Raw genomic sequence first — 25245 nt, 5'->3', positions numbered from 1 at the left:
TCGACGAACAAAGACCAAACTCTATAAGTCACTCATTAGACCCGACTTGCTATATAGTGCAGAGGCATGGTCAATGACAACATCTGATGAGTCGACGTTACGAGTTTTCGAGAGAAAGATTCTGCGGATGATTTATGGTCCTTTGCGCATTGGCCACGGCGAATAGCACATTCGATGGAACGATGATCTCTATGAGATAAACGACGGCATTGACATAGTTCATAGAATTAAAACAGCGGCTACGCTGGCGTCCGAATGAACGAAAACACTCCACAGGAAGACCTCCACTCCATTGGAAAAACTAGGTGGAGAAGTCATTAGCTTCGATTGGAATCTCAAATTGGGCCAAGCAGCGAAAAGATAAAACGATTGGCGCACTGTGGTAAACTCGGCTATTACCGCGTAAGCGGTGTCTACGCCGATAAAGAAGAGTTTTAAAATATTCTTAAAAATTAAAATTCAAAACCAATTCGATCATGTTTTGATAGATGGACGACATGTTTCTAGTGTCTTTGTGCGAACGCTCCGAGAACCTAACATCCACTATCTTGTTGTAGTGAAGATACGCGGCCGCCTCTGTATATCCAAGCACGCCCATCAACAACTACAGGGAAGGTTTTCTACTCAAACTGTCTTGGTCTACCTCGCAACTTTACAATCGATCATAACACGTGCGGGATGGGATAGATAACCAGAGTTGAAGAGGGAAGCGAGATGTATTTGCAGACAAACAAAGAGAGGCCGAAATGCGCGAGTATGAAGAGCTTGACAAGCTGGCCGACAGGGGTAATGCTCTAAAATTCTACGAAAAGATACGGCGACTAACGGAGAGTTTCAAACCCGGAGCATACTCTTGTGGTGACCTAGTGACTAATGCCCAGAGCGTAGAAAAATTAGGCAGGGAACACTTGTCCAGCCTGCTGAATGGCAGTGAAATTATAACGCCAGGAGAAGGTGAACCCGATTCCACAATCGGTGACGATGGAGCAGACGTTTCATTGCCCGACCAAGAAGAAGTTCGAATAGCAATTACCAGTCTGAAGAACAACAAAGTGGCGGGGGCCGACGGATTGCCGGCCGAGCTATTCAAGCACGGCGGCGAAGAACTGATAAGGAGCATGCATCAGCACTAATACGTCTGTGTGAACTGACGTTGAGCAATACCAATGGCTCCGTCAGGATCGGGAATGACCTCTACGAGCCGTTCGATACCAAACGAGGTTTCAGGCAAAGTGACTCTCTTTCGTGTGACTTCTTCAACCTACTTCTGGAGGAAATAATTCGAGCTGCAGAACTATACAGAGAAGGCACCATCTTAAAGAAGAGTGTACAACTGCTGGCGTATGCCGATGATATTGATATCATTGGCCTTAACAACCGCGTTAGTTCTGCTCCACCGATGCAACAAGGGCATGACGAAATATCTCCTGTCATCAAACAAACAGTCATCGCACTCGGGAATAGGCACCCTCGACACTGTTGACATTCATAAATTCGAAGTCATAGCTAATTTAATTTATTTTGGAAACAGCATCAACACCAAAAACAATGTCAGCCTCGAAATCCAACGCAGAATATCTCTTTCTAACAGGTGCTACTTCGCACTAAGTAGGCAGTTGAGAAGTAAAGTCCTCTCTCGACGAACAAAAACACAACACTATATCTTTTATTATTCCCGTCTTGCTATATGTTGCAGAGGCTTGGACGATGACAACATCTGATGAGTCGGCCTTAAGAGTTTTCTAGAGAAAGGTTCTGCGAAAGATTTATGGTCCTTTGCGCGTTGGCACCAGCGAATATCGCATTCGATGAAACGATGAGCTGTATGAGATATACGACGCCATTGACATAGTTCGGCGGAATAAAAAACATAGGTTACGCTGGCTAGGTCATGTTGTCCGAATGGAATCGAATCCAATACGAATTCAGCTTTGTTTCACCGTTTTGTCGTCAATACTTTTTGTATTTTACACACTTTAAGGGGGTATTCTGGTTTAGAAGCCCGAATTTTAGTTTTTTTTTGACGCAATAAAAAAAATCAAAAATTATTTTGATTATCCATTTTTTACATGCTTTTTATTGATATTCTAAAAATACAAAACATAATTAAAATGTTGAAAAAAAATTAAATTAAAAAAACTGAAGGTCGGCGAAGTAGAGACTGTTGAAACAATGGCTTGTCCTGGTGTGCAGGATGTAAATCCTTTCCATGACCTAAACTGAAAATTTATGCGAAATCAGTGAAGAGTAAAAGTATAGTTATCGCACTACGAAACGTTTTAAAAAAAAAAAAAATTTTTACAAAATGGTGGAGGTTTGAAAAAAAAGTTTCGTATTTTCCCTTTTTTTTGTGGTTCGGAATTTAAAAAAAAATTCATTCGAAAGCTCTTCGTAGTGCGATACTATAATGGATAAGAAAACTCTGTATAAAATTTCATGTGAATCAGTTGAGTAGAACTTGAGATATCATGCACACCGTTTCTAGAAAAGTACTTATGAGAAAAACGAGTTTAAAGTTTGAGAACTAGTCGCGCGCAGTCGGAGTCGGAAATGAGCTGTAACTCGGAAAATAAATTAACTTCGAAAAATCCTCTTAGGGACATTTTCTTGAAGGGTTATACTATAAAAATATGCAAAAAAAATCGATTTTTTCGAATTTCTAAACCAGAATACCCCCGTAAGTTGCGTGCTTTGGATCAATGTCCAGCGAACGCGAATGGTTCCATAGTACTTGTAAGAACATTGAGGTATGAAAATTGGTCCTTTATTGGTGTACTCGGTGGACAATTGTTGTGTTATCGAATCCAATTTTGTTCGAATTCAGTTTTGTTTCACCGCTTCAGAATTTGTCGTCCTTCTCTAAACGTTGTTTAGCAAAGTTCAGCCGTGCTCTTTTGAACCACAACGTTTTTTTTTAATCAACTTTTCAATCAACTGAGCATGATGACGCTTTCGTACAAGTTTACTGGGTATGTTAAACCCAAATTCCTCATGTACTTCAGCCATAATCTCTCGGGGGAATTTAAAAGGATCAGCCTTACTTTTTCTGATAATGTCTCTATCAGCATGTTCCGCTATTTTACGTGAAGGAGTTTTCGATTTTTTCTTCAGTAAATTAGGATGACTTTTTACAATATTGATGGCGTTATATACCATTTCCCTCCTCGGACAATTCTTCATTTATATACTTATATTTTCGTCTTGTTAGAATGCGATTGTAAGAAGTAACAAAGTATAACAAATTACAACGAATCAGCATCAAAAGTGTCGTCGTAAATACAAAACAAAACATAATTTTTAGTTTCTGCCTAATTTAGTTAGGGCTTAGAAATTAGAAGTTAGCTCCAAAATCGAAAGTAGACTACATAATATTATTAATAACGAAATAGCTCTAAAATAAAAGTAAATTACATATTATATTCAATAACGATGTATGTATGTAATACGCTGATTTTCGAGCATCGAAAGCAAATATTTCGATTTTGGAGGGTTATTTCAAAACACGGAGAAACTAATTTCACTCTTCTTCTTAATTGGTGTAGACACCGCTTACGCGATTATAGCGGAGTTAGCAACAGCGCGCCAGTCGTTTCTTTTTTTCGCTACGTGGCGCCAATTGGATGTTCCAAGCGAAGCCAGGTCCTTCTCCACTTGGTCCTTCCAACAGAGTGGAGGTCTTCCTGGTGGTTTCTTCCATCCGGACAACATGACTTCGCCAGCGTAGCCGCTGTCTTTTAATTCGCTGAACTATGTCAATGTCGTCGTATATTTCGAACAGCTCATCGTTCCATCGAATGCGATATTCGCCGTGGCCAATGCGCAAAGGACCATAAATCTCTCGCAGAACCTTTCTCTCGAAAACTCGTAACGTCGACTCATCGGTTGCTGTCATCGTTCAAGCCTCTGCACCATATAGCAGGACGGGAATTCTTCTCGACAAAAGTGGAAACATCGCTAACACTTTAGCGAGAATTTTTGTTACAATTTTAAATGTGGATTAGACCTCATCAAGATTGCATAGATGGATCATCCAGAACCAGTGTTTATCGATGATATGGTGAATTCACTCGAGGCCGTGGATCATTCTAAGATGATTTTCGGGAATCAGTTGTTGTTCCGGAAACTATTGATGCTGCGCTGAAATTGATATTGCAAGATTGTCATGTGACCTATCGTGTGACTGAGACAACTATGGGTATTTGTAAGACTAGCATACATTCAATATTTCATGAACATTTGACTGTAAAAAATTTGTTCAGGTTGGATCCCACACATTTGTCAATCGCTCAAAAGAAAGATCGTGCCGATTGGCCGAGAGAAATGTTAACAAAACACGATAGCAGTATTCGAAACACGTTTATGACATCGTGACAGGTGTGAACCTCTGTATGTGTGTGTCCTATTTTTATTCCCGTTCGTTAAAAATAAACTAATAGGTCATGGCATGTTTTGGAGATACCTCAATGAGAGTGGCAAAAGTACTTCGACAATTGGTTCAAAAAGTATCGAGAATTTTGTGTTTTTTCAAAAATTATTTATTTATGTATTCATGAATATCTATTTTGTCCCCTTCAAAGTAATCCCCATGAGATATTATACACTTGTGCCAACGGTTTTTCCAATCTTCGAAGCACTTCAAAAAATCTTCATTTTTTTTTTCTTCTTCAGCTCCTCCTTCGATGCCGTCTTTATCTCGTCAAGAGAAGCGTAACGTCGTCCTTTCATGGGCCTCTTCAGTTTAGGGAACAAGAAAAAGTCACAGGAGGCCAGATCTGGGGAATACGGTGGCTGCGGCATCATTAGTGTGTTGCTTTATGGCCAAAAAGTCGCGCACAAGCAACGATGTGTAAGCAGAGGCGTTATCGTGGTGCAAAAGCCAATTTTTGTTTTTCCACAAATCCGGGCGTTTCTGGCGGATTGCTTCGCGCATATCTTGCCAATCGATATGTTTAGGTCCTCAGCAACTTCTCTAACGGTGATTCGACGATTGGCCAATACCATTTTCTCCACTTCATTAATTTTTTCGTCTGTTGTTGAAGTGCTCGGGCGTCCGACACGCTCTTCGTCGTTCACATCTTCTCGGCCTTCTGAGAACATTTTGTACCACCTTATCCGTATGCCACAGTCAACATTCGGAATGCATCCGCGCACTTAATTTCGTTTTTCACACAAAATTTGATACAGGTTCTTTGATCCATTTTTTTGAATAGGTAAAAATCGAAGACGAAACCAATGGTGTCACAGAATCTGTTTGGACTTTCGTCTTTTCGAACATACGCAAAACCAATATTCGAATCAGCTGTTTACTAATGTGACATAATTTGCAAATGAATACATTAGGAAACAATCCTATTAAGGTTTTTAATGAGTTCCGCATTAAGGAAAAATTTTAAGAGATAACAATTATCGAATGTTATCCATTTGGGTGTTAAATTACGTTAATCACGTTTTGTAAATCTAATATCTTTAAATATCCGGATTTTTTTTCCAAAAACTCAATAATTAAGACATTTCGTGTTTTATACTTATTTATGTTTTCCTTTATAGAAATAAAGATAAATTAATTCGAAATAATAAAATAATTTTATTTCTTAACTCTTTCAAATCTGTGAGCGACTATGTTCTTGCTTGGTTTCTGATAGCAAAACCGATAAAATTGGTTTCCGTGACATCCATAACCGATACAAACTCTATTTCGAATATCAAAGGAATAATATCTGAATTCATGCCACCTACTACTTTTTTTGATCGGTTTCAGTTCCGATTCCTATCATAACTGTCAGATTCCACAACACCCCTGAATGATTTCATTTACAACATTGCTAAAATATTTATTTGCCTTCGATCCAAGTCCTGCATCCCTTAACCGTTACCTGTTTCTCCTTAATGTTTAACTTTTGGTGCTTCTTCTTCTTCTTCTTTACTGTCATAGACGCCGCTTACGCGATTATAGCCGATTTAACAATAGCACGCCAGCCGTTTCTTCTTTTGGCAACATGGCGCGAATTGGAAATGCCAAGGTACTTCTCAACCTGGTCTTTCCAACGGAGTGGAGCTTCTCCTCTTCCTCTGATTCCCCCGGCGAGTACTGCGTCGAATACTTTCAGAGCTGGAGTGTTTTCGACCATTCGGACGACATGACCTAGCCAGCCTACACTACCAGACCCATCTGCTTCCTTTTCTTATCCAGTTGGGAGAATTAATATCAATATCATCGTCAGCAGCTGTACACTCTTATAGAAGATTGTACCTGCTCGATTAAGTTCTGTAGCTCGAATTATTTTCTCCAAGTGCAGATTGAAGAAGTCGCAAGAAAGGGAGTCGCATTGTCTAAAACTTTGGTAATTGGTAATACCCGAAAATATATCCCCTCTACCTTTAAACCACCAACGTCTAACTTAAGATACACAGGCCAAGAAAGAACAATTTAGGACCTAAAATTTTTATTTCAATTCTTCATTTGCATGAAATATGTACTACTGTGATCAAATTGAAAGGTGAATTTTGTCCATTTCATCTCCTTCAAAGTAATCCCCTCCCGCTGCAATACGGTGTCCTCTGAGTGGTTGTTGTTGTTGTATCGGTAGAGTTCTCGGAGTGGTTATGCGGAGCGGCACGATATAAGTTGAAAATGTGGCGAAATGATCACGAATATCCAATGCAATACGAGATGGGGCTTACGCACTTCTTTGATGGTGTCTGCTATTTCCTAAGTGTATTTTTTGCAGACGCCCACTTAACTGCGTTTAACTTTTAATGAAATGTTTCTAGGGAAAAAGCTATTAAAGGGGGAGCCTGCTTTAGAAGCTTCATAAAATCGATTTTTTTTTTTGCTTAAATCTCTTTAAAAATTATCTAAGAATATATCCCCAAATGGAATTCGAAATATTGTCGACGCTAGAAGGGAAATAGTGACCGAGCGTCTAGCAGATATATAAGCGATTGGGCAGAAAGCGAAAACTTTGACGCGCGATTTCTCGGTTTTTAATTTTTCCAATTTTTCTTAATTGGAGGGCAGGATAGAAAAAAACTAAACGTCGTATGGAATTGGGGCAAAATTTATAATCTTTGGCATTAAACTATCTTCTACTTAAGGGGATATACCAGTGTGACACTTTCAAAAAACAAATTTTTTTTTTTGCTTTTTTCGATAGCTTATATATTCAAAAATATCCTGTGAAATCGGCGAGGTCGTATTTTAAATAGTTTTTGAATGGCAGCGTTCTAAATAGCGACCGCTCAGAGGTGCAAACATATATCAGTGAAACTTTAAACGCGTTTTTCTCGAAACGACATTTTTCAAATTTGCTGACATTATAACTCAACGAGAAATTAACCGATCGACTTCAAATTAAAACTGGATATAGTTGAATACATTTGCTATACAATAGACTACGATCTTTTTGATTGGCTGAAAATTGTCAATTTGGCATTAAAAAAACGACAGATTTTTCGTAAAAAACGATTTTTTTTTTTCAAAATGGCGCCATTTTCTTAATTTTTGATATTTTTCAAAGATCGTAGTCCATTGTATAGAAAATATATTTAAGTTTAATAAACATTTTGAATTTTTTTGTTTCAGCTACTCAATCGACCGGAATCATGCCAGCAGTTGAGGCACTTTTTTTTTGGCACTTCCGCAGACAGCACATTACTCCGTTATTTTTCAATATTTTTGTAAAATTTTTTTTTTTTTTAATATAGCTAAAAATATACTTTATTACGTCCATAGAACGTCGAAACATTCAATCTAGTACTTTCTTTTAAAAAAATTCACGAAAATCGCCTAATTTTTCATGCGTCACACTGGTATAGCCCCTTAAACTAAAAAAAACTAAAAAACGTCAAATTTGAACATATTTTTAAACAACATAAAGTAAAATTTTTTTGGTGAAAAAATTAACCTTTTTTAAATTTTTAAAATTGTTTAGAATCTTACACTTTTTTGGAATTTTCTTAGTTTAACTAGAAGATACGTTATTTACAAATATGAATCTCTTTGAATTTTTTGTTTCCAACAGAAATTGCGACCTGCATCCTGCCCGCCGCTGACGAATGCACATTCGAGATACTTCGGGCGATTGCTTGTCAAAGCCAGAATTTCAAAGAATTTGTACCCAAAAAATTTTCGGATGATGTTGAAATATATAACTATAAACCTTAAAAATTTAACTTTAAAAAATTATTTCTTTCCCTCCCAAAAAAATTCTTAAACAAAATCCATTTTTTGAAGTCTCTGAAGCAGGCGCTCCCCTTATGACCTCTTTCGTAGAGCGAAAATATAATTTTTTCAAAGTTATAGGTTTATGGTACTTGCTTTAAGCTAAATAAAAAAAATCCCATAATATATAAATGGGAAAGAAAGATTATTTAGACACGGTTGTCTGGAGATTTTTACCAAGAAAAAAAATCGACAAGTTGTGTTTCCCGTGGAATCCAGACTAAAAAGTCGTTGAAAAAATCTTGTCACAAACACAAGTGCTTGGCACGAAGATTTAGTGAAATCATCGAAAGGTAATCCATTCATCTCTGTTCATGACAATACAAATGAAGATTCGCAATCAAGAATTCGAAAAAAAAATTGTCAGAAGGCACTGAAGAATTGTTAATAAAAATATGTATTAGAATACGTGAAAATATAATTTGAAATTTGATCAGATGGTATGAATTCGAATTTTTTTTCTTTATTTTTAAAAATAATTTAAGAAACATAAGAAAAATTATACATTTTAATATAGCGACCTGTATAATCACTTACCTAGTACATCAACATGCTGACGGCAGTCGTATGAGAATTCACCCATTATGTCATTAAACTTATCATCATCGCATTGAGGTACTTTATTATTTTTTAAATCTGTCTCCAGCGACTTTAGAGAGGAAATCATTTGACGCATAGCTCTCTGAATCGAGTCTAAATTTACTCGAGAAGCTTTATCAATATGTGTTAAATCGTTATAAAAATCAAGTATATCGGTAAACTCATTTTCTATTACTTTTACTAAATAATGCAAAAGAGTATGTCGGTTATCAATATCTTTAGTATTACAAAGTTTTGCAAGATATGACATGTCAAATCCATAGGCTGCTTCGCTTTTTGATCCTGAATTCAAATAGTTTCCCATTAATAAAATTAGTTCTAAAACTTTTGCAAATTTTTTACTGTTACGAACTTCTTCACAAGCTGCTGTTCCAGCTACAATATCAGGCTTAATATCTTGAATGACATCAGAGTAGGTTAATTTAAAATTAAGGTGGTGAAGCCGCGGCAGTAGTCTTTTTATTTCGCTAATAGTGGCAGCAAATTGCTCTACTGGGGACAGCGGTTCTGCTTTTGCTTTTATATCTTGAAGTTGTTTTAATTGATCTGGTGATGGCAAATACTGAATTAAATTCTGTAGTATGTTTGAAGATAATATATCGGTATCACAGCGCAAAAGACAAATTTTAATTTGCTCGTTTGATAAGTGTTTTAATGGCCCCCCAAGCAATATGGCTAAATTTTGGGCTGATTTAGAATCAAGTACCCGTAAGCTTATATTTTTTTTTACTAGGGTGTTTGCTTTATCAACCGCATCATTTTGATACTTCTTTACTGGTTTTGATGAAAATCTCTCAGAGAGTTCAGAAAGAAATTGCTTCGATGCTAAACGATCTTCTTCGCAACTAAGCCAAAAAGATTTATCCGACATTATTTGAGGTGATACAACTTTCCAATTTATGCGTTTCATTGGATTTCCTACTTCCCATTTCTTCTTCGGTTTAAACCCATTTGGAAGTTCATTAACCAGAAAAGAGGATTGTTGGCCCTCTTTAGCTCCAGGCACAGATATTAATCCGAAATTAGATGGTGGTGGTGGTGGAGGTGGAGGCCCAAAATTTGTAGGAGGTGTTGGAGCGTGGCAATTCGGCATTGGTGGGGGTGGTGGGGGTGGTGGATTTGGTGTACCTTTTATGAACGATGGTGGAGGAGGTGGTGGTGGTGGTGGTGGCGTTGGTATTGGTATCATTGTGGAAGTTCTCGATATATTACAATCTGCTTGTGTTGTTTTTAACTGTGTACAAAGAAAAATAATATTAAAGACACGGATATAATTATACTCGTATAAGCAAATTAAATAATAAATTTATAAATTTAAGCTAACGTCAATTATAACTACAAATAAAAGCTGGAAGACATGACTCTATCTATTTTACAAAAAGCAAAATAAATATATCCACAAAAACCTAGTGCATTTATGATGAAATATTATTATTTATTGTTTTGAACGGTAAAATTTCAGTAAGGGTGTAGAACTAGAGACCGTAACCATTATAAGTTTTATTTAAAAATGACATAATATTAATTTTGAAATAAAACCTAATCAATATTTTTGAGCAAAAAAACAAAATAAAACCTTTACTTTCGAGCAAAAAGAATAAAAAATCACAATAATGATTATTTACAATTTTTATTTAATTTTTTGCTTAAAATAGTAGTTCCCGCTTTTATATCACAGGTTTCTTATAAATCATGCAAAACAGGATATATATACCCTGTGGGTGAAATTGGATGGCCCTAGCTAAATAATAAATTCGTTTGATATTAATTTTTTTGTACTTTTCGGAGGAACGGAATTGCCCCCTTTCCACTTACCATAACATACATTTGATCCGTGAGATTTGTATTAAAATGACATGCAATGAAAGAGGCAAAAACTTTCACACCTTCAAGTAAATCACAAATAATGATTTTTTTACTTAAAATTAATGAAAAAAAAATTTTGAAAATGTGATTAAAGTGGTCGTGCACCTAATTTACAACGCAAGTATATTTTTCACTTCTTTAGTAAATTATATTTTATGTAAGACTTTTATTGTATTTTTATTGAAAGTAACTAAATTTTATCATTTTGGTGAAACAATATTTTAGGTAAAAAGGAAATATTGTACTGAAGATACTAGGACATCATTCAGTTACGGCAGTATTCGAAGTCATACGGTGAAATAGCAAATTGCTCAATATTTCAAAAGGTCTGGTATTTAATGCAACCAATTATTATAACACCCGTTCGCACGACATTTTACATATTAGACTGGACGAAATGAGAACTCGCTAGCTCAAGACACTATTAAAAGGCGACTTCGAGAAACACGACTGTTTGAAAGGTTTTACTGGAAGAAGCCTCTGATCTCTAACGCAATAGAGAAAATCGTTTGGTGATTGCTTTAAAATTCGGGCACTTAAGAAAAGGTGAATGCAAAACTTTTTCTGACGAAACAAAGATAAAGTGAGTTTGTTTAGATGGAAAAAGCGCTAAAAACGAAAAGAGTTGGATCCTAGATACACTACTCCAAAACTGAAGCACAGAGGCAAAAATATCATACTTAGGATTGTAATGTAATTAAATTGACAAATGGATTAATTTAAATGCATATCGAATATAAATGACATCATATTGCAATTCCAAACACTAACAGCCCGGAAGATAAATGTATCACAGCCCAAAAGACAAAGCATATAATCCAATTTTCGAAGCAAAAACAGTCGAAAATTTCAATAAAAAAATTAATTTTTTTCAAGCGTCTTATTTTACGGAGCAAAATTTTTATGTTCATCTAGAATTTCTGACTTTACTAAACAAGATCACCTTTTTTCCTTTTCAGAACAATAAAACCGAAGCTATAATGGCAGCAAATTTCTTCATTACTTTCACTCATTTTTGAACAGCTCAACTTCCTCGAATTTAATTTTTTTTGGTTAAATGAAGCTTAAAATCTCACCTTTTCAAAACTATATGACAAAATACGAAAAGACTTTTTCGACTACCCATTATTAGGAATATGAATTATATGTCATATGTATTTTTAGTTTCAAGACATATTATTTCTAGAAAATTATTTCACAGGTTGACCGATATTTGCGGAAAAAATCCATAAGTAATGACGTCTACATATTCGGTATCTGGGGATTTTATGGTTAGATTTAGACTGTTTTTGGACGTCAATTACCCTTAATTTAACTCGACTCGTCATTTCGATTATCTATATGTACATAACCGTATTTGTTCATCGATTAGTTTTATATGTTACAATTAACCGTTAGGTGAACAAAGTTATTATATTTATAGCAACGTCTTGCGAGTGTATAAAAAAGTACAAGGTGCATTCCAAAGTAAACATGACTTTAAAAAAGAAAACAGAACAAATGTTTTTTTCGGCAAAATTAATTTATTTTATTTAAAATAGTCTCCGTCTCCTTCTGCTTCAATACATCTTTTTGCATGGTCCAAAAGCACGTCGAACGAGTGTTTTAGATCGTTGGCCGGTACGGCCGCCAGTATGCCGGTGCAAGCCTTTTGAATGGCCTCTACGTCTGCACAACTCTTTCCTTCTATGTGCAAATGCATTTTTCCGAAAAGGAAGAAGTCGCACGGTGCCATATCAGGTGAATACGGGGTGTGGTTAATGGTTAAAATGCGATTTTTGGTCAAATAATCGTCCTTCGAATGTTGGATTCTGAGCATTTTTGGTCGTCAGTCAATTTGTGCGGAACAAACCGTGCACACACCTTTCGTAAGCCCAAATGTTCAGTCAAAATGCGACAAATCGATGTTTTGGAGATGTTCAATTCCATTTGCATGAATTTCAATAATGATTGCGGCTGATTTCTGATGAATAGTTTCGATGGAATTTCCGGTGATCACGGATTTTGATTAGCACACATGTTGATCGTCATTTATGTCCTCACGACCACTTTGAAAACGTTGAAACCACTCGTGCACTCTACTACGGAATATGCAATCGTCGCCATAAACTTGTTTCATCAATTGAAACGTTTCGGTAAAAGTTTTACCAATTTTAAAACAAAATTTAATGTTGACTCTTTGTTCGAAGCTCATTTACGCACAGATATACTGACACTTAAAACGCAATAACTTCACTTCCAATCAATGAAATGAAATGCTCACTGGACAATCACGCATCAGTCGACATATAGATAGCGCCACCAGGGGGCGCTAGAGTCCCCTAGTCCTGTTTACTTTGGAACGCACCTTGTAAGAAAGATCTAAATTCATTCTTAACCGAAAATAAATTGTAGCTACACTAGTCTTGTAAAGGAGGAGATCATATCGAAAATTCCAAACTACAAATTTCAAATTTTGTAAAACTAAACGCTTGAAATTTATTTAAAGGATTCTAAACATATCTTACCTAATTATCACGAAATTGACAATATAAAGATCATCGATCATGTGAAAGTCTAAATCAAGTTTAGGGGCAGGATAAAAAAATTAAAAATGCTTTTGAATATAGTAACCTTAAAAATGTTTGTAAATTTCGAAACTTTACAATTAGTTTACATCAACAATCGCATTCGGGTTTTTTCTACGTTTGTATCAAAGACATGAGAACGACATGACAACGAATGAACACATTCGCTTAACTTTTTTGTTGCTATACTAAAATAATTGAGAAATGTCACACGAATTCAACCCAAATTGACATTTTTAACGTCTTTAAACTGAATATTGTTTGTTTTCACATTATACGGTGTTATTTTAAAAAATTCAATAAAATGATTAGCAACGTGGATTTATATTTTGAAGATGGTTATGTTGAAACAACAACAACCAAATTACTTAGGCAGCGACAGTTCTTCAGGGATCACTCCAATCCCAAGGAACTTTCTTCAGTATTGTAAGTATCTATTGGTGTAAAAGTACACACACACATATTATATAAGTTTTTTTATAATCTTTCGAATAAGCAAAGATGCATTTATGTATGTGCTAGACAGCATAAAAAAATATTCGATTCGTCTATTGTCGTCAATATCCCCGATGTTAAAATTGTGTTGTGTCCTTTGGTTTTTGGCTCATGGGAGCTATCATGCTCCCAAGTTTGGAATCCACTCTTTGCATTGTCTGGATCAAAACGGACATAACGGAAAAAGAAAAACAAATAACAAGAAAGAAATGTTTCACAAGATCGGGAGTTCCAAATGTAGTTGGAAGCGTTGATCGAAAGCATGTTTCGATTATTGCTCCGTGCCAAAATAAATGCTTGTATTTAAAACGAAAAGTATGGAGGATCTGCGTAGAATAATAGCACATTAAAAACATATTTGGAGCAAAGAGGAGATCACAACTCGGTTTACTTAGGTAACTATAATTTATCTGTGTATGTACAAACATAATTACTAAAATTAAATATCTTTTAGGTGATTCTGGTTATACACTACCCGAGTATCTATGGACGTCTTTCCGAAACGCTTTACCAGGAACAGCGGAATCAAGTTTTAATAAAAAAACAAACAAAGGCAAGGAACGTAGTTGAAAGGACTATTGGAGTGCTAAAATGTCGTTTTTGTTGTACACTAGGTGTACCTGAACTACGATATCCTCCTAGTAAAGCGACTGTGATTATTAATGTATGTTGTGCTTTACACAATATTTGTAAAAATTATAATGTAAGTGATCCTGAACAAAAAACTTTTGTTGATATAGTGGTACCACTGTAATCAGTTGAAGGAAACTTCAGTGGAACAGCAGCAGATCGTCACCGAAGACAAATTGTGAATGCACTGTCATAGTGTAGTTGCATCCCTAAAATATATGTACATATATGTATGTCACATACAATAAAATAATTGAAATTAATTTTGAATTGCTGTAAATACGTTTTTTATTTTGAGTATTTAAGATTTTTTAATTCCAATTCCTTTAATTTTAATGCAATTTCTTCTTTATGTCGCCTTTGTTCAATATTTTCTTCCTTCTTTAATTTTCTATAGTGCTATTTTTTTTTGTTTAATTTATAAATTGTTCTATTATACCTATCGATTTCATTGCACACTGAGTTAATGTTTTGTAATATCTCCAATTCAAATTCGCGCTCCTCTCTCTGTTTATAGGCGCCTGCCTGGACGTAAAGCCGACGTTTAAAATTTCTCCCGCCTGTTTAGGCTGCTAAATTTATTGGTGCAGTGGTTTCAAATGCGGTTCCGCTTGGATTTACTGCCTGCTGTAAGCTGAGCAACTCGTCCGCGGCCTGTTCTAAAGGCGTTAAGCTGCGTTGGGTGTAAGGTTCTTCACCTGTGGCTACAATGTTCTGGTATTTTTTTCTTTAATTATAGTTTGTAGTCCAACATAACCTAAGTAATACACAAATTAATACATATTTGCTGCCACTGCGTATTAGAGGGCCGATATTATTTAATTCAGCCACAACTCCATCCTATTTTGTTTTTTTTTTTTTTTGTAGAGCCAAACGGCGCCATTCCTCTGGCTAGGTCAATATTTTTCTCCATCAACCTCACCATCACCTCAAATAGCTTTTGGCTGGTTATTTTTATTCTGAAAATAAGTAAATTTTTAACAAATTAAATACGATAAATTTTTAAAATTATACTAACGTTTTTTCCATTTTCAATTTCACTCGCGAATCAAATAAAGGTTCGCTCAATTTTGACAGTTGAAGCGAAGCGAATTTCATAAATCCGCAAATGGCAATACCAAATATTAATTTTAGCTACTTCACGGCGAATTTGCTATGCGCTCGCTACTCGCAATTCGGAATAGCGAAAGTCGCCTAAAATTTCATTCGCTTCGCTACTGACAATACCAGCATTAAATAACTGTAAAGTTTGTCCGAGGTAACAGTCCATATCCGAATTTCGGGTCCATTCTAAATAGGATAATTATCACATTCACATGACCTATTTAGGATTCCCAAAATCGTAAAATTATTTATAAGACATACATATATACAGGTGAACTTCACTAACTCGAATGACCATAACCCAGAAAAAATCTTCGAGTTAGAGAGACTTCGAGTTATGGAAGGAAATTTATTCGTATCTGACATGCATCGACTCAATAGTCATTAAAGAGTGTGAAGCAAACAGATTCTAGTTATAAAAAAATTTAATAGAATTAGTGGTATACATTAGGGTGATTCAAAAAAAATTTTTTTTTTTTTTTTCAATTGGTACTCGCAAAAATAGGTTCCTAGACACCCCTAAGAAAGCCTCTCCAAATATGAGTTTTTAATTGTAACGGGAAGGTCCTCCGCCTAACGGTTTTCTATTTTTCTTATTATCAGATAGAAAAATTTATATCTCGCTTCCAACTACTTGAAAAAATATTTTGTTAATTAGGTTTTGTAGGAAATTGAATGCTCTAAAATATGGTCTCTTATGATTTTTTCGTAAACCCAACCGTTTAAAAGATATTAACGGTTGAAATTTGACTATTTTTGGAAAAATTCTTTATTTCTTATTAATTTTATAACTCAATAAAAAAAAATTATTATGAATGATGAAACACATAGTTTTGTAGGAAATTTACTGCTCTATAAAAATGGTCTACTATGATTTTTCGATTAAGTTAAGCGTTTTCGAGATATTCATCGTCAAACATCAATGCATATTAGGGTGGATCAAATAAAATTTATTTTTTTTTTCGTTTGGTACTCGGAAAAATAGGTTCCTAGACACCTCTAAGAAAACCTCTCCAAAAATCTATTCATAATAATTTTTTTTCATTGAGTTATAAAATTCATAAGAAATAAAGAATTTTCCCAAAAATAGTCAAATTTCAACCGTTAATATCTTTTAAACGGTTGGGTTTACGAAAAAATCATAAGAGACCATATTTTAGAGCATTCAATTTCCTACAAAACCTAATTAACAAAATATTTTTTCAAGTAGTTGGAAGCGAGATATAAATTTTTCTATCTGATAATAAGAAAAAATAGAAACCGTTAGGCGGAGGACCTTCCCGTTACAATTAAAAACTCATATTTGGAGAGGCTTTCTTAGAGGTGTCTAGGAACATATTTTTGCGAGTACCAATTGAAAAAAAAAAAAAAAAAATTTTTTTGAATCACCCTAGTATACATATTAGACAGACTTCTATGTTTAGCTATGTTGACGTTTTAGTGAGTACCAGATTAGGTAGTAAGAAATGATGCGACTTACCTGTAACAGAGTGTCAATGGACTTTGTTGTCTCTTTAGTCGTTCTTAATTTAATCTGTTCTTCTAAATGTGCCACTTTCGCTTCAGCTTCTTGCTTCGCTATTTCCAATTCTTCTATTTTTTTTTCAAATTCCTCGAAACGCCTTATTTCTTTAGCCTTTACCTTTTCAACGATATCATCTAATATTAATGATGTATCAATATTAAATGTACGGTTGTCAAAATTTGGGTCGCAATAGCCTTTGTGTAATACTATTTGTTGTATACATTCTTCAATCAATTGATAATATGCTGGTCGAAAATAGAAATCATCCCTTATGTAAAGTAAATGTTGAAGTATTGATAAAAAGTATGGTTCCGAACTGGTATCTGTTACAAGATTTTTAAGTACTTCAAAACAGTCTGCCATATCGTCCATGTTAAAACTAACATTTTCAAACCTTTGAGTGAATTCTTCGAAATCATCTTCTCTTATTTCATTAAAAATTTTAAAATGTTGCTTCAAAGCATCATTATTACTTTTAGAAACAATGTCCTTAAACAAATCAAATCTCTCATAAAGTCCCATTCGCATTATTTCACAGCGCAAATGTAAACGAAAGTTTAAATCACTGGGAGTGTTCGTTAACGTATTAATGAAAATAAGACTGTGGCAAGCTAAATCTCTTCTTGGGTCACATTTTCCTTCCATAAATAATGCATCAACTATAGGTTTGAACCGTTCACTTGTTTTATATTTATTGGAGGCGGCAGTAGTTATTGCGCGAAGAACCTTATCATATCCGTTACGTTCAGGGACAAGACAAAATGATGCCAGTAATTTTACAGCTTCACACATTGTTTGTGGTTTCCGAGGATTCAAATATTGTGCTAATAATAATACTACTGTGTGCAGCTCAGGTGTTAATACTAAATTTAAACCCCATGTATTATTCATTACAGCTTTCAGACAACGAATGCACTCCAACTCAATTCGGTCAAATCCACGTTCTTTTAAACAGCGTCTCAATAATAAAGTTATTTCATTTATCCCATCTTCTCCAAACTCCTTAATCCATGAAATAGGATTGCTTGTGAGAGCTACCCGCAAACTCTCTAGACACTGATATATTTTATTTTCGTTGTGTTCTTTATTACGTAGATATTCAATGTAATCAAATGGTTTTTCAAAACGAGAACTAGAACGGTGTTCGTTAGAATTTTTACCTGTAAAAAAGTTAATACGAAAGCAGAGTTATATCACAGTGCCCACTGTAGTATATAAAAGGTTAGATTTTTTTGGAAATATACAATAATATTTAATCGGCTCTGTAACTGCAATTGTGAATATTAAATTTTCAAATTAAACTTAGCAATAAACTAACTACTATTATTCAATCTTTTGTAAGAAATATACAATTGGTTAATCATTTCTGTATACTCACACTTCCAACCTAAAGCTCTTGAGATACTTATAATTACTCGAACGGGCTGTTCTTTGAAATAAATTTTATTTTACAAACTTGTGCAGCATTGATTTCCGTTAAACTTCAATTTTTATTTTATTTACGAGTATAATTCAAAAATTTCTGTTTTTTAGTTCACTTGAAGTCTTTCGCGAACGATAATTTGGGTAATTTTCCGTTCTTCTGGGTGGTGAATGTGCGTGGGTTTGTATCGTGTATTGAATTATCTATAGTAGGGTGTGTTGGGTGTGATGCGATGATAAGTCTTTATAGGTTATGTGAACTTTTTCAATTACACTATGAAAAATACTTTTGGGTCTAACGATTTGACAAGAAAAATGTTTCAGTTAAAGAAAAAAAAATGTACAATCGAAAAGCTGGAAAGAATAGAAAAAATCAAAACGATCGGATTTAGACTACACAAAATTATTATTTTTAGATTAACTGGGTTCTTTCATAGACATATTTTATACAGGCTCGCCTTAGCGATCAATTTAATACTAATAATACTTCGTAATTATTTCTATATTATTTTAATATTAATTTATAATTATTTCTAATTTTTTATTAACATCAATGGTACTATCAATTATTAATTTGGGTTGCCACATACGAACAGCGGGCATTGGTCTTAAATTACTACGAAAATTAAAAATTGGCCCACGAAATTGCTGATTTGTTATTATGAGTGTGGCTACTACACGACATACATATATTTGTGCGATTTATTCACGAAAACATGTCATAAAAGCACAAAATATAATTTTCAACGGAGTGATCAACTAAATATTTTCCGAAAAAATTAAAGCAAAATCAAGATTATCGAGTGTTTTAGGTTTATGAGTTTAATGGTCGAGTGGCTGTTAAGAAACTTTCATAAACCAGAATAGGTAAGGAAGGAAAAAGTTCGTGAGTAACAGAACATTTTGCACTCTCGTGATTTGGAAGGTGGTTAAAATTATATTTTGCATATATTAACTTATAATGTAGGTCGTGGACCAACTAATATTATAATACAATAAAATCAACCTTAAGAACATAAATAACTATTTTCATTATTAGTTCTGTGAGACTATCTTAAGGAATAAAACACGCGGTGTCGCAGATGCGCTATTATCATATTTAACACAGTTCTAAATCCTGTGACAATTATAGCACGACTGGTCTTCACGTACTCTGACAAACTACCAACGTACCTAATTGAACAAGAGCTATTCAACCTAAGTCAAGGCTTTTTAGTACCTACAATTCTTTGACGAGGTCGAAAAGAAGTACACATTCATATCGTTATGGGACGATATCATGCTAATTTAAATATCTCCATGCGAAATAAACCCAGCTGAAAGAACAAAATTAATATGTTGGGTGAATGAAGGAAAAGCCAACCGGGACAAACGTCAAATCCTCGAATAAGGTTATAATAGGGATGTGGAGACTAAATATGAATATAGTTAAGCGGAGAGCTTAAATTCACTGTATTTTGTGCATGGATTAATAATATATTCACAAAATTATGGATATATTCAGCAGATTTTAACATAATCTTTGTATGGGAGGTGAGCGTGGTTATTTCTCCTACTTTCACAATGAATGAGGTGCTGATAGGGGACTATGCTGTCAGCAAGTTTGGTTAACATAGCTTTAGTAATTTGTGAACAAAGTATATTCAAGCTATTAGATAGAGGGGCCACGCCCATTTTTTATAAAAAATCTATTCTACAGAGGCCATCTGCAATCACAACCGGTGTTAAAAACCATACATTAACATATTGATATATACTTTATCGAGCAGTTTCATCTCTATCAAGATAAAGACGAAGTATAATTCAAACATAGTGCAATAATGGATAAGGAGATTTACTTTATTTGCTCACATGGCAAGCACAGCTCCTTACCATGATTCAAATATTAATTTACATGAAGTGTTTACTTAGTTTCAAAACATTAACCAAAGGATGGGAAATCCCAATTCCATTATGGACTAATGTAAAGCATCATAAGTATGTAGTATACTCGTGTGAAAGCATGGGTAATTTGTGGATATCGCACATTTTTGACATTAAACTATAATAGCCTTGACCGACGGCAGCGTTAATCCGGATCAACTGCGTACTCAATCAGATCCAAATTTGTACAGACGGCAGATATGCGAGTTTGAAACTCTGGTAATCTGGATTTATGTTCGAAAGGAATTTGTTCAAATACCATTGAACGTGCTTACTTATCAGCAAAGCCGAAATACTATTAAAAACAAATATCTATTTTCAAATATACATATGTATGTATACACATATAATGTATAAGTTAGCACAATAACATTTAAAGCAATCAAAAGACACGCGCATCCGTTCTACTCGCAAAAGTGCTGACGATACCCCTAGCGCAGTGTGGCGTGATTCTCTGGAAATCCAGCGGAACGTGGGAACCGATGTCAGCAGAACTGCAAGCGCATTAAGTTACCATAAGAATTATAAAATTTGTTAGTTTAGAGTTAAGCGAGCGATTGAACAATAAAGGTCGTAAGACCAGAAAAAGAAGATAATTTTTACTTTCGACAAGTAAACCTTTAACTGGCGCCCGAGCTAAAATAAGCTCCTACGTCGCGAAGGAAAACAAAAGGCGTTAAGAATCCTTCTTCGGAGAACGGGGAGTGATAATAAAAACAACTGTGCTAGTGTGAGATCTGGCCCCTTAGTAGCAGAGCAAAAAAGACGAGTTGGACTCAAGTCACCTCATCAGCACCTATCAACATAAACAACCAACAATATCAAGAGGCAAAGAATGAAAGTCGTTATTGTATTGTAAGTTAAGTGATAATTACTAATTAAGAACATTAAGTGAAACCCAGATTGTGAATTTTTTTTTTTTTTTACCAAACTAAAATTGAAATAAAACCTCTAATTTGTAAGTACAAAAACTGAAACGTTATTGAAGTAGAAAAGAAACCGATATAACGAAAGAAAATATATAACGAACTCTTTAACAGACACAACAAAATAAACAATGTCGAACCCAAATAATCTGGTTCGTCCACCAGTAATCAGGGCGAATGATCCTGCAGGAAATTTAGGATCAGCTAACGTTACAATAAACGAAGATGACCTCGTAAACCTAATAGGAAGGATAGCTTTAGACGTGGTAAACAGGCAGGGGCCCAACATAGTTAGGGCAACCCTTAACCCGAATGCGGGCTTAGCAGACACTTGCGACCAAACCATCAATATAGAACATGCAAGCAACTTATCAGATTTAGACAAGATACCTGATGTGGTAAAATGTTTACGCGAATTCTCGGGAAATCCCGCTGAATTCAATTCGTGGAAATAAAGTGTAAATCGAATATTAAATATTTACGAAGCGAGTAAGGGCACACCTAAATTCTACGGACTCCTTAACGTGGTAAGAAATAAAATCATTGGCAACGCGGATGCTGCCCTTGAGGCATACAATACACCCTTAGACTGGGGTGCTATTTGTAAGTGTCTAACTTTACATTACGCCGACAAGCGTGATGTATCCACCCTAGAATACCAAATGACTTCTTTGGTTCAGGGAAATAGGTCAATTGAAGAATTTTACCAGGCCGTTTATTCCAATTTATCTTTAATACTTAATAAGCTAGGCTGTATGGAGGTGGGTAGCGAGGCTCGTAGTCTTCTTACTCACACATACAGAAACAAGACGCTAGATACGTTTGTGCGCGGCCTCAACGGCGACTTGCCTAAACTATTGGGCATGAAGGAACCAATAGATCTGCCCCAAGCATTACACTTGTGCTTGAAGTTGGAAAATCAGGGATTCCGCACACGGTACGTACACAACACCAATATGGATCATAGAGGGATGCAGCGAAACACCGCACCACCTTTACCTTCAAGAAATTTTCGGAGGCAAGTAAACCAACAAAATTTCTTCCCCGAAATTGCTTACTTACCACAGCCACAACCACAAATTATTTCACAAAATCTTCCTAATCAAAGACCTAATCAGAATTTAAATGCACAAACACAATTTAACCAACCACAACTTATTTCACATAACTTTCCAAATCAAAGATTTGCTCGGAACTTAAATGCACAAACACACTTTAACCAACCGCCTATGAGCCCCCCAAAACCGCCGGTGCCTATGGAGATAGATAAAACTTTGCGCTCGCGCCGCATTAACTGTATGAACCTGCCACAAAATAATCAATTATTCAGCAAAAGGCCACCACAGACCACTTCTGAAAGAAATCTCAAGCCACAAAAGGCACAACGCAATTTTCATATAAGTAATACTTCAAGCGCTACCTCGAACACTGGCTCAGAAGATAATCTGAATGATTATTTGGATGTGGCATACATACATACATATACAGGATGAAGGACAATATTACGAATATAACGATATTCATTTTTTAGGTTAAAAAGCTCTTCGTTGCCTTACTTTGAATGCCGCACGAAGAGCGGCGAGGTATTCAAATTTTTAATTGACTCTGGCTCCAGCCAGAATTATATTCAACCCAATTTAGCAAAAAAAGTACTAGAAAACAAAGATATATTTTTAGCGAAAACTATTGCTGGTGATATAGAAATAAAACACCACACATTTTTACAGCTTTTTAATCAAACAGAAACTTTAAAATTCTTTATACTACCCCCTTTAAGAACTTTTCATGGCATTTTGGGCTATGATAGCTTTCGGTAGCTAGATGCTGTAATTAACATTAGAGAGGGAACCTTGACAATTAAAAATATTAATTAAAGAATTAAAAACAGATGCAGTAAATGCTATCAAAATACACGATGACAACATTACTCCCCATCAAAAAATAGCTCTACAGAGCATCCTAACTTATTTTCAGAACCGGATGAACGGTTAACTTATACTACCAAAGTAGTGGGAGAGATCAGAACGTCATCCGATTCCCTAATATATACATACATAGTAAGTTTTATCCATATCCAGCATCGCTTAGAGGCGAAGCACAGTGGGAGAAATGGTCATTCTAGCGGCGCTTTAGCGAAATTTTTAAATTCAGAATTCTCCAAATTTTGTTTGTTTTATTGAAAATTTATTTCCTAACGGGGTCTTTTCTGTTTTCGTTTTTGTTTTGTTTCAAATATTCGCATATCTGTGAGCTTTCGAATTTAACACATGTTTTAGCAAGTGCAATAATTACTATTTACCTATTTTTAAGTGCAATTTTTGTTGAACTGAAAAACTTAAATATAAAATTTTGTAATAAGATTTGTGACTTAATTATTATTATTTGGTATGTGTTAAATAAAAAAAAAGTCATTGTGGTCTGTTAATATATGTTTTTGATCTTTACAATGGAAAAGGAAATTGTCATATATCAAAGTGTTTTTATATGTGTAATCCAATGTTCCGTAGAAAATAAGTGTGGTGGATTCGATGGGATTCGATTCAATGTTTGTATAATTTGTTAAAATATGTTGTGGTCTACGTCTTGTCCAAAAATTGGCTGCAAGTATTTGCAAGTTACTGATTTTTTTCCTTTTTTAGATACTATGACAGAGTCTAAACGCACGCTTTTTTTAATATGGCACAGTGAACCAGTACCAAAATTTGTAATGGTTGAAAATCATATATTTTCTAACGTCATTGATCGCTCAAGGTATAGTGAAGAGCAAACTCACAAAATTCAAAAACAATTAAGAAATTTCATAAGCAAACTTGTAGAAAAGTGGAAAGAATGTCATAGGGTTATGTCAGTGTTCGAAAAGCGAAATAAGAAATGGTTGGATGAAAATATAATTTTTTCTAAGCCAACTGTTCTTCACCGTATACAAAAACCTTTTTCAGAGTGTACAATGAAAACTCGAAAAAAAAAATTGCATCAGTTGTTAACGAAACACCTAACCAAGAGTTAATGGTAGCGGCAAGCGTAAGTCTTTACAAAGCTGGAAAAAGAAATGCTTCACAGGTTGTTTCAAAATTGTTTGAGCTTGAAAGTTCGACTGCTTCGAAAATGCTTAAGTCTGTAAGCTCTGAACAAAAAACCCCAATTCCGTATACACCTGAGGAAGCTTTATCTCTTTATATACATAGATGGCGGATACTCAAAGAGGTCGTACAAAATAATGCAATATGGTGCCAAAGAACGAAACTGCAATATTTATCCAAGCTACGATATTTTACTTAAGGCTAAAACAGAGTGTTACCCCAGTGGCATACACGTAACTGAACTTTCAGCGGAAGTTGCCCTGCAAAGTCTTGTAGACCATACTGTTGCACGTATAGTACAAGGATTTTCCAAATCTTTTGAAGGTGTTTAGACTGCAGGCAATATTAATGACAGCATAAAAGCAATATTTAAATGGGGCTGTGACGGCAGCAGTGGTCACTCCACTTACCGTCAACGTTTTAGTGCTTCTGATTATGAAATAACTGATGAGTATTTATTTGCTGTAGGTATTGTGCCTTTACAAATTAAAAAAGGAGACGCTGTTCTATGGCAAAATAACAAGCCTTCTTCAATTCGGTTCTGCAGACCCATTAAAATAATTTTTGAAAAAGAGTCTGCGGAGTTAGTTAAGGTTGAGATAGATAATATTAAAAGGCAAATTGTAAGCATTGTTCCGACAAAGTTGAGTTTTTTCGAAGTATTACATGAATTCCATTTAATAATGATTGATGGGAAAGTTTTTAACAATTTAGCGGGCTCCTTCTCGCAGGCCTGTGGAATTTGTGGAGCAACACCAAAATTCATGATTAGATTATTCATAATGTTCAATTGAGACAACCACAGGAGCACTTGTATGAGTACGGATTGTCAACACTCCACGCTTGGATACGGTGCTTTGAGTGTATAATTCATATCGCCTATAGA

The 25245-nt window shown here is 35.0% G+C and overlaps 1 protein-coding gene across 1 annotated transcript in view; it reads right to left on the bottom strand.

Annotated features, from left to right (window-relative positions):
• The window catches only part of LOC120781425 (protein diaphanous), an 86961-nt gene that overhangs the window by 4278 nt on the left and 57438 nt on the right, over nt 1–25245 (bottom strand). The window contains exons 2-3 of the mRNA XM_040113645.1: nt 16964–18168; nt 8759–10055 (exon numbers count right to left, since the gene is read on the bottom strand). Coding sequence (XP_039969579.1) covers nt 8759–10055; nt 16964–18168 — 2502 coding nt within the window. The remainder of the gene's footprint in view (nt 1–8758; nt 10056–16963; nt 18169–25245) is intronic.

This window comes from Bactrocera tryoni, unplaced genomic scaffold (assembly GCF_016617805.1).
Source record: "Bactrocera tryoni isolate S06 unplaced genomic scaffold, CSIRO_BtryS06_freeze2 scaffold_7, whole genome shotgun sequence".
Lineage (NCBI taxonomy): Eukaryota > Metazoa > Arthropoda > Insecta > Diptera > Tephritidae > Bactrocera > Bactrocera tryoni.
The sequence above is the reverse complement of the archived record's forward strand: the minus strand, read 5'-3'. Positions and strand labels throughout refer to the sequence as shown.